We start from the raw sequence: 16,326 nt of genomic DNA on the forward strand, positions 1-16,326 counted from the left end.
ACATGTTTGATGTAATGAAGTCCAAGTAAATTGTAAAGCATATACAATATACTTAATGTAATTCATACATATTCACTGAATTTTGACATCATTTCAAAACTTTAAAGGAACTTCCCTTGCAGTCGGAGTTATGTTTTCGAAAACTAGAATATCTACAATATCCCACTGAAGTCAATGGGAGTTTTGTGTCTTCAAGAACCAGAGTAATGGCTCATGAAATCTGATTCAGTGTCCTCTAAAGTCAGTAGGAGTCTTTCCACTGATTTCAGTAGGCTTTGGATTGGGACTGTGATGAACTTTGATAATCTTTTACATAAGGGTAAGTCGTCATCTCAAAAACGTAATATAAATAAGTAGAACAAGAATACCAAATTACAAGGAGTACACAGTAGAATTTCTTTCACGTAAGGTTTCTTTTTATTTTCTCTTTTGAATTAATAATAAGGAATCCAAGTACTGACAAAACGGTATTATGAAATTTAATTTTCTATTGGATTTATGATGCCAAAACATTACTTCCCTCCTAGGACTTCTAAGGAATATGATTACACTATATTTACAATATTGCTAAGATCTCTAGCATCTCTCAGGTACTAGCATGATAAAAAGTTCAGATTCAGAATCTCTTTGATCCAGAGACAGCAAGTGAGTCATCACAAAGTTTGTTACATTCTACAAGTATTCATCTTTTCTGGGCTTAAATCCAAACCTCCTTGAATTCCAGATTTAAATCTAGGACGTAGATAAAAAACAGAAATCCTGACATAAGAATTAGACACAGGAGACTGCCACCACTGAAGCTGGCAAAAATAAGAGCTGTGCCTATGAATAGGTGAGTAGTTCTGCTATGAGGGACATAGTCATGTGACTATTCATTTTCGTGTGCAGTTACTCACTAGTTTATCTGCAGGACTAAGTCTTAACAATTCTCCTTAGAGAGAAAAAAGTACCTGTAATCACCCAGTAGTCTCTAGTAGTTTCCGAGACATCAAGGTTTGGATACTCCAAAGCTTTAAAAAAAATAAACATTACTTTATCATATTCCATCATCCAAAAAATTGTGTGTTCCTTTTTGACACCACTGGCCTAGAGCATTTATTAGCAATTAACTGACAATCTAGATTTGCAGCTTTTTCATTAAAAAGGAAAACATGGAAAGGATTTAATCCATGGCAAGCAACAGCTGTAGTTACAGTAGAATTTTGGAAAACAACATAAAGTTATTTGAAATATGAAACTTTGAAAAGCATTGTAATTACTTTTTTGTAAGAAACTGTATTATAGCCTTCTTTAACTGTCTTCTTTTTCTCCATATGGCTGATATAAAGATAGAGCAATAACTAGAATTTTACATTCAGATGGATAAGCAAGCTAGGTAACTGTCTCAGGAATTATGGCATGTATTGTAATGCCTCCTTTACAACTGTGAATCAAACACTGAGTTGTTCTGTCCCCCCTGTTTTTTTCTGGAGAACTGCATTAATATACTGGAGAGTTTTTAATTTTCCATTTGTGCAGCAAGTATCTGCATCTGCCATGATTTGTTCAGACGCCATTCAGGTTTATTTGAACTTTGCCTATATATGGTAACTCCTGATGGCTCTAAAGGGACCATTATAGCCTGCTGGGAAATAAGTTCTCACGGTGATATAAGTTAGTAGTATATGCCTCAACAGCTTCCATCACCACACAAGTTTTAACAGGGTTATGACCCTCCCATTTCTGATCATGTTTGAGTTTGACATAGTTGGCAATTCTGAAAAAAAACCTGAAATACTACAAAGTATTTACCTGTAGACTGATACCATTAGGGTGACGGGTTAATAAGCACGAAATAATTTCCTAAGTAAACATTCACACAACAGTCAATAACAGTCTGAGGCTATATATTTGCATTCACAGCAGGTTCATCAATCTGCTGCATACCTGCTGTGGGGGGAACAGGGATGCTGAAAAAATTGTGGGGGGGGTGTGCTGAGAACGGTTGAACCCAACTTAAAGTCCTCTATATAATGGAAACCACTTCACACCAGGAGGTGCTGCTGCCCCCCTGCCCTGCTCTAACACTTCTAGTTCTGGGACTCAGGGAGGGCAGGGGAGAATATAACTAACACCTGCAACTTCTCTTTGAAGCCATAACGTGATGTGCTACCACACCACTAGCTAAAACTTGATCATGCCTACTAGGCACTGCCCTGTGCTGGAGGCAGCGAGGTACTGTGCTCCCACATGGAGTGCACTCTGACAGGGATTCTGCCTCAATGAGAAACTGCCTCCCTTGCACATGAGGTGCATGCCTGCTGTTATACCTCCTTTATACAGGGCAGCATACACCACTTCCATGCACACCATGCACCTGCTTGGAGGCTGGTTTGGAGAGTGGACAGGGCCTTCATCCCAACCCCTCTGAGGGTACTACATGCACCAGAAGTAGCCCTGAATCTACCACACGCGCAGTGATTTGTGTCAGCCACACAAAATGTTCCTTATACATGACTCCCCTTCACCTCCATAAAGGCCTGTCACAATCTGGAACTGATAAACATGTGAGCCAACTGATGCTGTGACATTATCCCAAACTGGAACTGTCTCTGACAGTCAGTGCAAAGATGCAGAACCCATAGCGAGGCAAAACTGTACAGTTTCAACCACAATAATTGAGTTCCCTGCACTGTAATTGGTTGTGATGGACAGTGATTGCAGTGTCACAGAATGGTTATTTCTCAGTGGCAATCCACTCTGTGAATCCCAATACTCTGAGAGACAGATACCCATTCTACAAAGGCAGGATTAGCTGGGATTTATGGCATATGCATTCTGGTGAATGAGCAGCTCCTCATGGAAATGATTTCGAGGGGACTATTTGGAAGAGTGACTCTTCATCAGGTTTGAGGAAGGGGTTCAAAATATTGTTCTGTGTGGTTATTTCTCAATAAAGAAGAAAGGACCAAAAGGGTGATTTAACATTTCCCTGGCTTTTCAAGTGTGACAACAGTTTCATTAGGCCAGGAAGTGTATGAAAATTTTTAGGATTTTATGTTAAGATATAAACTCTCATAATTCAGAGGTAGGAGCAAAAAGCTGTCCTTAGCTCTATCCTGTTAGAGCTACTTATTGCAACACATAGGCCATGTCTACACTTGTCCCCTTCTTCGAAGGGGGCATGGTAATCAGGGTGATGGGAGATTACTAATAAAGTGCTCCGATGCATATGCAGCACTTCATTAGACAAATTCTCCCCTGCGGCAACTTCGAAGTGCCAAACTTCGAAGCACCAGCATGCTGTGGGTACTTCAAAGTGCTTGTGCTGCTTCTAAATGTGTTTACTTGAAAATTTTGGGAAGTAGAGGCACTTCAAAGTGCCCACAGCTACACAGCATGCAGGTACTTCAAAGTTTGACACTTCAAAGTTGCCGCGGGGGAGAATTTGCCTAATGAAGCGCTGCATATGCATCGCATCACTTCATTAGTAATCTCCCATCACCCTGATTACCATGCCCCCTTCGAAGAAGGCCACAAGGGTAGATATAGCCATAGAGATTGGAAAATAACACACAGAGAACCCCATGAAATAAATAGCTCTGATAGGCAGGATCGAAGATAATATCTGAGCCTTAATATTGAATTTCTTGGATAATTTAGGCTTATGCCTGACTTCTCTTATTATTCCAACACATTCTTTAACATTTGAAAAGAATATCATGAAAACTTATGCATAGTAAGATCAATTGGAACCTGCCTTCTTTCAACTCAAGACCATTATTATATATGAATGTTCCCCCATTGTGTCTTTGTCTCCCTTCATTTACACTGATCTTTTCCTGTGAACAGCAAACTCATAATTATACTGTACCTAGTTTCACAGGCTGAATTTCAATAATCAAGCCAAAATCCCCATAGCCACCAATATTGTTGATTCCTTTTATGGAAATCAGAATATTACATGGGTCAAAGAGAAAACTCTGTGTGTGCTGCCCTGAGGAAGGATTTTCACCTCTTCACAACACAGCAAAATGAGAGGCTGCACAGTATGTAATGAAAACTTCATTCTAAAATATTTAAACTGTGTATATAATTTCAAGAAACATCTTGCAAAGTTAGCAAAAGACACTCATAAAATGCACCAAAGAGTAGTTTCAAATAGATTTTCAAATACTGTTCTTCCACTCTTCACTTCAAGGCTTTCACCTATTTCTCCCTCTTTGGCTGTGTCTACACTAGCCCCAAACTTCGAAATGGCCATGCAAAGGGCCATTTCGAAGTTTACTAATGAAGCGCTGAAATACATATTCAGCACCTCGTTAGCAAGCAGGCGGCCGCGGCGCTTCAAAATTGACGCGGCTTGCTGCCGGGCTGCTCGTCCCGACGGGGCTCCTTTTCGAAAGGACCCCGCCTAGTTCGAAGTCCCCTTATTCCTATCTGCTTATAGGAATAAGGGAACTTCGAAGTAGGCGGGGTCCTTTCGAAAAGGAGCCACGTCAGGATGAGCCGCCCGGCGGCGAGCCGCGTCAATTTTGAAGCGCTGCGGCTGCCCGCGTGCTAATGAGGCGCCGAATATGTATTTCAGTGCTTCATTAGTAAACTTCGAAATGGCTATTTGCATGGCCATTTCAAAGTTTGGGGCTAGTGTAGACATAGCCTTTGAGTTTCAAAGGCACCTGGATCTTTCGAAATTCAGAGCATGCTGCAAAGTGCATCTATTTCAACAGGCATCTGGGGTCTAATTCTGCACCCACTGAAGATAATGTCAAAACTCCCATTGATATAATGGTGCAGAATGAGGCAACTGGTGAGGGCTGATGCTTGCAGGGCAGAGAGAGTGAGGGATGATTTGTTACATTTTCTTGAATTAATGCTAGCTTTACACTGGTGTGGGATTGCCCTTTGTTTTGTCATTGGAGGGTGTGTCGGGAGGGTGGGGTGCTGTTTTATGCATTCCTAATTATTTACCAGGGTTCCTGGAGTCTGAAATAGTACAATTTAAATTTCCATTGGTTACATTTCAGAGTACCGCAAGCAGGGCCAGCGGATCTTTTTAAGGAACACTATATTGTAAGAGCTTACATTCTGCAATGGTCAGCGGCGGGTAGGTAAGGTAGAATCCCACCAACTCAGCTGAAAGCTGATTCAGAAGGTAGCTGGAGATGGTGCCATTTAGGGCTTTACTTTGATTGCTCACCACATAAAACAGAGTGACAGCCTGGGAGACGTTTGATGTGTTCAAAATCTGAAACAAAACAAAAGTAAAGAAACAGTGGGAGACTACATTCAGTTCATTAGTTTGCACATTTTATATAATCAGTCCAAATAACAAACCAGAGAAATGCTGACCATGATCATCACTTTCTGTAAAAAAGGATGCTCTGCTTCATTACTGATAGAGGCAAGTGGAAAAGGAGTATTTGCATGTGAGGACAAAAACTCTATTCCTGATTTTCAATGGAAAAAGGGCAAAAATATGAGGCATGTGAGGCTGATTATTCGATAAATAAAATATTTAAAAGGCTTTACTCAGGGAAAGTAGCAGGCCTCCTTCTCTCAGGCAACTGTCATGAAGCCTCATTACCTTCCTTCTCTATCACCCTCCTTCAAATCTCCTCCTCTCTCCCCCATTTTCTGGGGAAAAGGTCCTCCCCCTTTCCTTCTGATCTTGCTGCTGTGTTGAATGGCTGCCTGCACCCTTCCTCACCCTCATCTCTGAGCCTGCCTCCACCCAAACTGAGTCTGGCATCTGTTAACAGTACAAGAAGGTAGGAGTAGTGCTGGAGAGAAGCAGCCTTGTACATCCCTTCCCTTTCTCTACTGCCACATGTACCAGCCACAAACTGGTAGATTACTGAGGTATCAGAGAAAAAAAATTATTCTATTACTTTATTTTTACTATTTTACACAGATTCTGCTTTACTTTTATTCACATAAACCATTTAGTTTAACTGCCCTCTTTTTAGGGTTACAGTCAAAAAAACAGCACGTGCCACTCAACGGAATTCTCAGCTTTGAGCATCATTTATGATTCTACAGGATATCAAAATTACACAGGACTGTAATCCGTTCACCCAACGTTTAGTGCAAGGGTCTCAAACTCTCAGCCCGCAGGTCATCTATGGCTTGAATACATCCATAATCTGACCCGTGAAGCTGCCAGCACCTGAGTCACTGTGGCCCTCAGGGTAGGTGTTCATACCTTTCCCCCACACCCAGCCCCTGCTCCAACCCAGCCCTGCCTTTTCCTGCCCCTGCTACGTCCTCTCCCTCCTCCTCATTGTACCCTTCCTCTAGCTTATAAAGCCATAGCACTGTGATATTTTATTATGGTGTAATGCTTCCATTACCTGTCCAAAACCAGGCCCTACATGAAACCAGGCCCTCCATGAAAATGTAATACAAATAACAAAGTGGGTGAATGTTTTCACCAAATGTGTCAGAGACACAAATCTAGTTGCTTTGAATTCAGACAAAGGGCAAATATTCAAGGAAGGCTCCTTTTTTGATCCCTCCTGAGCAGGGATAAGTGTCACGGGAAGGCATTGCCACTCCTGGGATACAGGGGACACACAAGGGTCAGCAGCCTGGGCAAGGGGACATGCAGGGGTTAACAGAAAATGTGGGCGGACCCCCCCTTTTCAAAGTCACTTCCAAAGGAGGGTCCTCACTAGGAGGATGTGAGGACTGGCACTGGCCCTAAGATAAACTGAGTTTGAGACCCTGGGTCTAGTGTATTTATCACTAACACAGGCGCTCTAAAGATATGACTACACTGCAACATAAGCTCACATTGAGCCCAGGCTCAAGCCTTATTCTGCCTTTTATCTGCATTACAATTGCTCAGACCCAGGGTCCAGGACCCTAGAAGGGTAGAGGGTCCAAGCTCAAGTTAAGCCAGAACCCAGGTCCAAGCCCTATTGTTATAAAGCATAGATGCAGCTTTGTTTGATTCAGGTCCTGCAAGTCAGTGAGAAGTATCCCACAGTTCCTTGTGACAATTTCCATAGTAATCTCTACTCCAGCAATCTGAAATCCATTCTGTTAAAACGGAAACCAACCCCCCCTCACCCCTTTGCAAATGGCAGCAGCTCGAGTCAACGTTAACGCATGCTCTTCTGACCCCTGATCTGAAAGCACACAATCCTTCCGAGTTTGCAATGGAAAGCAAACCCATCAAGTCTTTTGTAAAGCCAGCTGCTTCCTGGTCACAGCAGAACAGCCAGATTTTGGTGATTCTGATGGCAGGGCAGTAAAACTATGGCTTTCAACAAAAACCCAAGGAATAACCAGGCATCTCAGCAGATAGCAAAAAAAACCTGGCAACCCTACAGATATTCCTGACAGGTGATCAGCGTAAGGAACATGTTAAGAGGCTGAAGAGCAAACTCCAGAAGACTGAGAACAAGTGCTGCACTCCCAGCAACGCACCAATGAGATATCCATTTTTTGATTACTTTGAGTGGATCCTGGGCACTGCACCCAATATGTAGCCATCCATGCTTCATGAGGACCTAGGCTGCGTCTACACGTGCACGCTACTTCGAAGTAGCGGCAGTAACTTCGAAATAGCGCCCGTCACGTCTACACGTGTTGGGCGCTATTTCGAAGTTGAAATCGACGTTAGGCGGCGAGACGTCGAAGTCGCTAACCCCATGAGCGGATGGGAATAGCGCCCTACTTCGACGTTCAACATCGAAGTAGGGACATGTAGACGATCCGCGTCCCGCAACATCGAAATAGCGGGGTCCTCCATGGCGGCCATCAGCTGGGGGGTTGAGAGATACTCTCTCTCCAGCCCTTGCGGGGCTCTGTGGTCACCGTGGGCAGCAGCCCTTAGCCCAGGGCTTCTGGCTGCTGCTGCTGCAGCTGGGGGTCCGTGCTGCATATACAGGGTCTGCAACTAGTTGTTGGCTCTGTGTATCTTGCACTGTTTAATGAAAGTGTGTCTGGGAGGGGCCCTTTAAGGGAGCGACTTGCTGTTGAGTCCGCCCCGTGACCCTGTCTGCAGCTGTGCCCGGCTCCCTTATTTCGATGTGTGCTACTTTGGCGTGTAGACGTTCCCTCGCTGTGCCTATTTCGATGCTGGGCTGAGCAACGTCGAAGTTGAACATCGACGTTGCCAGCCCTGGAGGACGTGTAGACGTTATTCATCGAAATAGCCTATTTCGATGTCGCAACATCGAAATAAGCTATTTCGAAGTTGGGTGCACGTGTAGACGTAGCCCTAGTGAGCTGGAATGGTGCCCTGCTGGTCCCTGAATCCAGCATGCAAACTGATGGGAGAAGCACAAAGTGACCCTTAATAGCACTAATCCGAGAGAAGGCTACTACATGAGTAACTTTAGGCATGGCAGGTTGCGACAATCCCACATACCGTTGCACAATCTTAGCAGGATCAAGCCCACGGTGCATGGAACAGATTTACAGACATGGCACATGTAGGACCCAATTTTGATTCTGACCTGCAAACACTGGCACAATTTTATATATGCATGTGCACACACAGAAAAATGCCTTTCTGTTTATTGCCAGGAGTTTTGTTTGAGCTGATTTGTAATAAATATAAACAGTATTAGAATGATGACTCTGACCTGAAATTCAGTAATTTTTCAATTCAATAAAGTGACATGGATAATGGTTATTCAAATAATAAAACCATTTTTATGCAACTGTGCTTCATTAACTTTGTTTTCCACAAATGTTACATCCGTAAGATCTAAGCAAAATGTAAAACTGCTTAATTAAATATGAAAATATTAAAACATTTTAACAGTGACTATCTAATGTATTATGTTGACATTAACAATGCATACAAGCACTCTTAACAGCAGAGAGTAATCATTTGTGATTTAAAGATTGGTTAAGGAGGTTAAATTTTACCTGAACTGTTAAGTTGTTGCTAGTGTTTAAGACCTTTCTTTCAGCATCCTCAAACGCTTTTTGTAACCGTTGCTCCATGGTCTGAACAAATTTGCATGACTGTATGTTGTCTGTTTGACCCACAAACTGCAGCTCTAGAACAGGAATGTGTGTGTGTTTAGTGAAAATATATTCCTACCCAACATAATGCCTATAATGATTGAGCAAAAATAACAATTTAAGAAATTACATAAGTGATAGTAATGTCATGCGAGGTTTGCTTATGTTTTTAAGCAGCAATATAAGCAGTTTAACATTAATATAAAACTAAAGAACTTAAACCTGTGATTAAGAGTGTCAGTAAAAGAAGACTGTTTTTGCAGATATACTATATGTTATTATTTAAAGGCTAAGGGACAAGTGAATAGAATTTTAAACATGAATGACATCTTTAAAATCTTTAAGTCATTGGCTCCTCACAGGAAAGAAAATATTGTCACATAAATTTTCATTTGTTTTTCTCTGGATAATAATATACTAAACAAGATGTCAATAATGTATTTCATATGCTTATGAAATTTCTTTGAAATTTAAAATGTGTCTTTACAGGCTGACCTGCCAGGACAACATTTCACCTATTACATGGGGAGTCATTCTGGAGACACCAGGTAAGTCTTTGCTCCTCACTCAGAGAGCTTTCAATGCAGTGCATTCTGCCCCTGTTACGGACAAGTTGTCCCGCATTCTCTCCCTCCTATTCTGCACTGAGCACTTCAGTATTGATATGGAGAGTTAAAATAATAACTCAGGTTTAGGATGTTTGGAATCCAAGACCCCAACTGGTCCAGCCAGATCGTGTGTGTATATAGGGGCTCCAGACATCATAAGAAATACATAATATGCTTCATAATACATTTCACACACTTAGTTCAAGATGTGAGGATTTCAGATTTTTAAATATACTGGGCCCATTTCATCCCAAGTGTAATTATGCTGTTTTCAATAGAGTTGCACACAGGATAAAGATGGCCCACCATTTTTATGTTTAAAGAGACAGGGCACTAACAATGAAACTGCACACACAGAACTGGGCATTAAATTTGTACTACTGTTTTCTCTGACAGGACCTGATGGCTGAACTGACAGAAAAATGTGCAACTGTTATCCTAGAGATGTTATTACTGACCTGTTTTCAGTTGGAAGTGGTACGCAGGTAATGGATTCCATGGCAAGGCCAGTAGAGCAACAGACTGAAGATTTGGCACATGCTGCTTTATGTCTGCTGTGATGTTGCTAATACCATAAGCAATGAGCATTTCAGTAACAACAGCAGGTATGAAAACCAACCTCCCCTTCATAACGTAGTAACCAACTGTCACATTATTTGACTGTTCCAGAATTTCAACCTAAAACACACAAAGAAATTGTCTCTTTTTTTATTTCCATTTTAACTACTCAGCTATTGGCTTTTTCATTCTGAATGGGATTTCCAAGAGGTTTTACATATAATCTCTTGTAAGGCAGGAGGGGAGTAGCTAGTGCATTATGCAGTAATTTTAATTTTGAACGTAAAATCTAAAGGTCTCATCCTGCAACCATGGTACATGAGGAACTTCTCTCACACACTGTTCTCATTTGTATATCGCTGTTTTCAGGCTCAAGGTCAAAGAGTGCAAGGGTAAAATTGTTTACTGTCTGACACCCTAGCTTCACTTGTGTCTCTGTTCTGTTTACTCAGCATTCTCTTGACAAACATAGAGATCATTTCCATCACATCGGCAGACGTTCTGGGCATAGATCAACTGCAGAATGAGCACAATAGTGAGCCAACACAAAGAACGTGAATAGAAAGAAAATTTTTGCCCCAAGAATGTACAATTCCTGGGTCATAAGGGTCAAAACTTGTCCCCAGTACTATACTGAATAGGGATCTTCCATTAAAGGGGAGAGGAACACAACCAGAAGGAGAGGAGTGACAGTACGGTAACTCTGCAGTTACTACAGCAGTCTGTGTAGCCATCATGGAGTACAAGCTCTCTCTGCTCGATACTGCCATTTTCACCCTGCCTACTTTACACGCAAAAAGGAAAGAAGAAATTTGTAGAGTTAATGCTGAACAACAGAACTGGACTTTCCACAATTTGTTCCAATAGGATGATTTGTGCCCTGCCTCCATTATTTTTATCAATGTTCCCTTTTTGTATCTTCACTAACAGCTAACATGGCTGCAAGCCGAGCTGTGCAAAGAACCCCTGCTTACAGCAATGGGAGATCCATCCCACTCTTTACACAGAATATGGCTCTAGTAATGTTTTAATCTAGACTTACATTCCAGATAACTCAGAATTCCATTTCATTTAGCTGAAAAGTAATGAACATGCTGCTCTCATTTATTTTTAGTAGAAAAAATTTTCTCCCAACTGCAATTTCTTTTGTCATTGTAGAAGCAAAAGCACCAGGCACTGTGCTTCCGAGCTGGAGAATGGATTGACATTTATTGGTCTTGCTCTTGCGGCTGATCCATATTAAACTGCGGAAGTGTTTTGCTCACTGTATCACTGTACTCATCCTGGCGTTCAAGAGGATGAAGCTGCTGCTGTCTCTAGCCATCTCACATAACGCCCCAAAGAGACAACTACCTCTCTTCCTTTTTTTTATCTTTTTAAAATAAAATGACAGCCCCTTTACAAGTGACCCTAAAAGTTTAGAGCCCACATAATGTTGTTCCCTCCTCCTCCACCACCCTTCTTTCATGGGAAAGCTACCAAAACCACTGTATGTTCCTCCAAGACAGACAGCCACCTCTGCAGTGCACCCAACTTCTGCATAAACTCCCCAACCCTGACTTGTCCCCATGCAGCCCAATAAAGCTGAAGCCAAATTTTAAAAATAAGTAAGTCAGGAGCTGTCATAAAAAGGGCAGTTTTATTTCTGGTTTAAGGAAGATTAATAGAAATGTTGTATCTTCAGAACAACAAAAATGTGACTGTAAATGACAAAAGAAATATTGTATATGCTCATATTTTCAATTAGCCTGCTAAAGGCAGCTACAGTTATACAACAAACTGTTAAGTGAGACTTATAGAAAAACAAGTGGAATAAATTCTAACCATAAAAAGGAGAAACACAAGCTAAAGTCAAACTTTGTCCCTTGGAATTCTGAATTGCCATTTGGAGTTCATCATATCAGTAAAGTTCTCAGAAGCAAAGAGAACTGTATTATTTAAAGACCAAAATAAACTCTCCCAAAACATAACAGGTGGCCCTTAATTGGATGTACAATCAAAACTGTTGTTACAACAGTAATGATGTTATGAAAGCAATAAAACTAAAAAGCCTTAGAATGTGTAATTGTAAATACTTTCTAAGTGCCCTGTTTTCTGTCTTTTTGGTTTTGGGTGGAGAGGAAAGAAGCAGGAGTTGATGGGGAGAAAGAGAGGGGGAAAAATGAATAAACTATGCAGTTAAATATGCTCACTATTGCGTAGCCAAAAACAAGCCTGCCAAGTGTCATGCATCTTGTCTCAAACACATTTGGCAGCCCTGACATCTCACACATCCAGGCAGGCAGGCAGGACCTGTAACTGGTGTTGCTAGCTATCGAGGGTCATTGTGGCATCTGCTAAGCAGCCATCCAGGCAGCTTTTCTGCATCATAGCACTGCTCCCACTGCTAGATCCAAGTGGACAAGGAACAGTTGGGAGGAGAAGAAAATGACTCCCTCAACCTCCCAGTAGTTAACACCATCCTGAGAATATCTCCCATCAGTGCATGTGCTGAATTCTACTCAGTACACAATTCCATCATATCTAGCTCTGAATGTCACAAATGCAAACTACTCAGTGTTGGAGTTTTGGTGGCTTTATGTCTTCTTGTTTGAACTGGGTTGAAAGGAAATGAGATGACATACAGGAGTTAGAAACTAACTAGAATGCCCTTAATTCATATTAGTAAAAACACAAACAAAACAAAACCTTTCACACTATTAGTATTCAGCTCAAAAATTATTTTTGGGGGGAGGGGAGCTTGCTTACTTGAATGCTGACATTTTGGTTGAAAGCTTGTCTCAGTGCCTGAGTGAGTCCTTTTGTTACATTCTCTTTTAAGGAATCCCCGCTCAGCAGTCTTCTTGTGTTCAGGAGCAGAACTGTTGAACAATGCCAAGTGACACATTAGTTTAAAACATCAGTGTGCTGTTTATGTGAGTATTGAATTTTGTTTGTTTTTTCTAATTTTGATCACAGAGAAGATCCAGTGCAGGAGGTACAGTGATGTTCATAACTGCAGAGGCTAGCCAGGGCCCAGAGTTCTCAAGTCCTCAATGCAAAGGCCTATTTCGAGGATCATGGACTAGTAGTTGCAGTAATTTTTTTAAAACAAGGAATTACCAGCATGCTGCTGCTTTGAGGACAGTAAACTATAACCAGTTTATCTGAGACAGACTACTGGAGCATTCTAACACAATTAATGCAGAACTGAATCGCAAGAATCATGGCACAGGGACGTTTAGGCCAGACTATGTGGAAAGAATGTGCTCTTGCACATTTTCATACAGGGAATAAATTAATATTTCTACTTCTCAAAAGTGGAAGCAAGCAAACAAAAATGGCATTTCAATCTGTGTTATTTTCATTTTAGAAACTGTCCAAACTTTTGTTGATTAGTTGATTACTGTGAGGCTTTTTTATTCTTATGTCTGAGTTACTAAGCAAGTAGGTTTTTTAAGCGAGGTGAAACTCAGTGCATAAGACAAATCAGAACCCTGAAAAGGGTACAGTAATCTGGAAAGGTTGAGGACAACTGTACTAGACTATCATAAGATCCCATTTTACTGGCAAAAATGATTTCTGAAGACCCATTAAATTTATTATTGTTAGGCGTGGACTTAATTTTAAAAACCAGGACAAATGGTGCTATAAATAGCGTGTCAGTATGTGACAATAAAATAATCTGAAAATGTGTGATATGAAACGCTAACCATTGCTTTGAAACTTCTCTGTACATAGGAGTTTACAGAATAATATGCCTTCCCATATCAGAAAAAAAAAACAACCTCCTATCTACTATATTAACCTGCCTCAATCTGTTACTTCTGCCCATCACTGCAGAGGAAGGAACAAACTATCATAAAGCATGTTACTATTAGCAGCTCATGCTCTGGAGCATGGCATTTGGTTTCCTCCTTTTAGCATGTATATGGCAGAATGTAAAAGTATACACGTAAATCTCTTATCTATATTTACTATCCTAACCATCACATATCAATTTGCTAGTGTTCTCATTCCCATTGTATCTAATTCCAACATTAATCATCATAGCCCTTAAGTTATTTAGAAAACTAACCAGTATTTCAACAGTCTCACAGGGGTCTGTCCTGTCTCAGGGACTCTTTCTGCCCCACCGCCTTTACGGACATGATACAGTTCTGTGGTGACATGGAAGCCTGTTTTCACAATCTCCATCTGAGGGAATACTTCCAACACACCAATGAACATTGCACTGGCCCTCCTACTAACACCACAATAAGAATTCTACATGGACTCCCTCCGATGGTTATAATGACAGTGTAGACTTCACTGAATAATTCTGCAGGCTGACATTGTGCACAAACACCACCATGTGACACACAACCTCAGCGTGCTGAATGCCATGCTATCCACAGCCTCAAAAACAACTCTGATATTATAATCAATGAGGCTGACAAAGGGGGTGCTATATTAATCAAGAGTAAGTCAGACTATGAGCAGGAGGCAGCCAACACCACATTCTACAGTCCTCTTTCCTCTGATCCCACTGAGGAATACTAAAAGAAATTACACCATCTGCTTAGGAAACTCCTCGCTTTAGCTTGAGACTAAGTCCACACATACATGCCCACAGAGCCCCAGCCAGGAGTATTCTATCTGCTACCCAAGATCCATAAAACCTGGAAACCCCAAAAGCAGTATCATTTCAGGTACTGGCACACATATAGCAGGATTATCCTGCTATTTTGACTCTCTCCTCAATCCCTATGCTACTAGCTCTCCTAGCTATCTCCAAGATACCACTGACTTCCTGAGGAAGCTACAGAAGATCCGTAATCTTCCTGAAAACTACACCCTTGCCACCATGAATGTAGAAGCTCTCTAGACCAACATTCCACATGAGAATGGATTACAAATTAAAAGGAACACCATCCTTGAAAATGCCACGGCATATCTGGTGGCTGAGTTATATGACTTTATGCTCTCCCACAACGGTTTCCGATTTGAGGACAATTTATACCTCCAAGTCAGTGGCACTGCTATGGACAATGAGCCTGGGCCTGCTAAACCCAGGGCTGTGAGTTCAATCCTTGAGGGGGCCATTTAGGGATCTGGGGCAAACAGATAAAAAAAAAAATCTGTCAGGGATAGTGATAGGTCCTGCTGTTAGGGCAGGGGACTGGACTCAATGACTTTCACAGGTCCCTTCCAGTTCTATGAGATAGGCATATTTCCATAGGCCTCACAATATGCCAACATTTTCATAGCTAACCTAGAACAATGGTTCCTCAGCTCCCATCCCCTAGTACCTCTCCCCTACTTACACTAGATGGATGATATCTTCCTTATACAGACCCTGGGTAAGGAGGCCCTTGAAGAAGTCCACAGAGATTTCAACAATTTGAATCCCACCATCAATCTCAGGCTTGATCATTCCATCCAGGAATCAAAGAATCATAGAACGCTAGAACTGGAAGGGACCTCAACAGGTCATTGAGTTCAGTCCCCTGCCCTCATGGCAGGACCAAGCACTGTCTAGACCATGCCTGACAGATGTCTATCTAACCTACTGTTAAATCTCTCCAGTGATGGAGATTCCACAATCTCCCTAGGCAATTTATTCAGAAATCCATTTCCTAGACACTACAGTACAAATCAATGATGGTCAAATTAATACCCCTCTAAACTAAAAACCACCGACTGCTATTCTTACCTACGTGCCTCCAGCTTCCATCCAAGACACACCACATAATCCATTGTTTACAGCCAAGCCCTAAGATACAAGTATATCTGCTCCTATCCCACTGACAGAAACAAAAAAACCTACAAGATCTTTACAAAGCATTTGTAAAACTTAATTAACAACCAGTGGAAGAAACGAAACAGATTGACAAGGCCAGGCACCACCTGTAGTCACCTGTAGCCCTCAGCTTAAACCCCTCCAGTGCATCAGTGACAATCTACAACCTATACTTGAACATGATCCCTTGCTCTCACTGGCTTTGCTGAAAGGCCTATTCTTTCCTACAGGCAACCACCCAACCTCAAAAAAATACTGGCAAGCAGCCACACACCATACCACAGAAACATTAACCCAGGAAAATATCCCTGCAACAGACCCCATTGACAACTCTGTCCACATATCTATATGAGGGACACACAACATCACTGGATCTAACCACATCAGATACACCATTGGAGGCTCATACACCTGCACATTCACTAATGTGATACA

At 41.6% G+C, this 16,326-nt stretch overlaps 1 protein-coding gene across 1 annotated transcript in view; it reads right to left on the bottom strand.

Annotated features, from left to right (window-relative positions):
• Positions 1 to 16,326, bottom strand: part of KIAA1549L (KIAA1549 like) — a 213,262-nt gene that overhangs the window by 70,852 nt on the left and 126,084 nt on the right. The window contains exons 3-7 of the mRNA XM_074998972.1: positions 12,879 to 12,991; positions 10,031 to 10,250; positions 8,866 to 8,999; positions 5,065 to 5,227; positions 951 to 1,010 (exon numbers count right to left, since the gene is read on the bottom strand). Coding sequence (XP_074855073.1) covers positions 951 to 1,010; positions 5,065 to 5,227; positions 8,866 to 8,999; positions 10,031 to 10,250; positions 12,879 to 12,991 — 690 coding nt within the window. The remainder of the gene's footprint in view (positions 1 to 950; positions 1,011 to 5,064; positions 5,228 to 8,865; positions 9,000 to 10,030; positions 10,251 to 12,878; positions 12,992 to 16,326) is intronic.

Source organism: Carettochelys insculpta, chromosome 6 (genome assembly GCF_033958435.1).
Source record: "Carettochelys insculpta isolate YL-2023 chromosome 6, ASM3395843v1, whole genome shotgun sequence".
Lineage (NCBI taxonomy): Eukaryota > Metazoa > Chordata > Testudines > Carettochelyidae > Carettochelys > Carettochelys insculpta.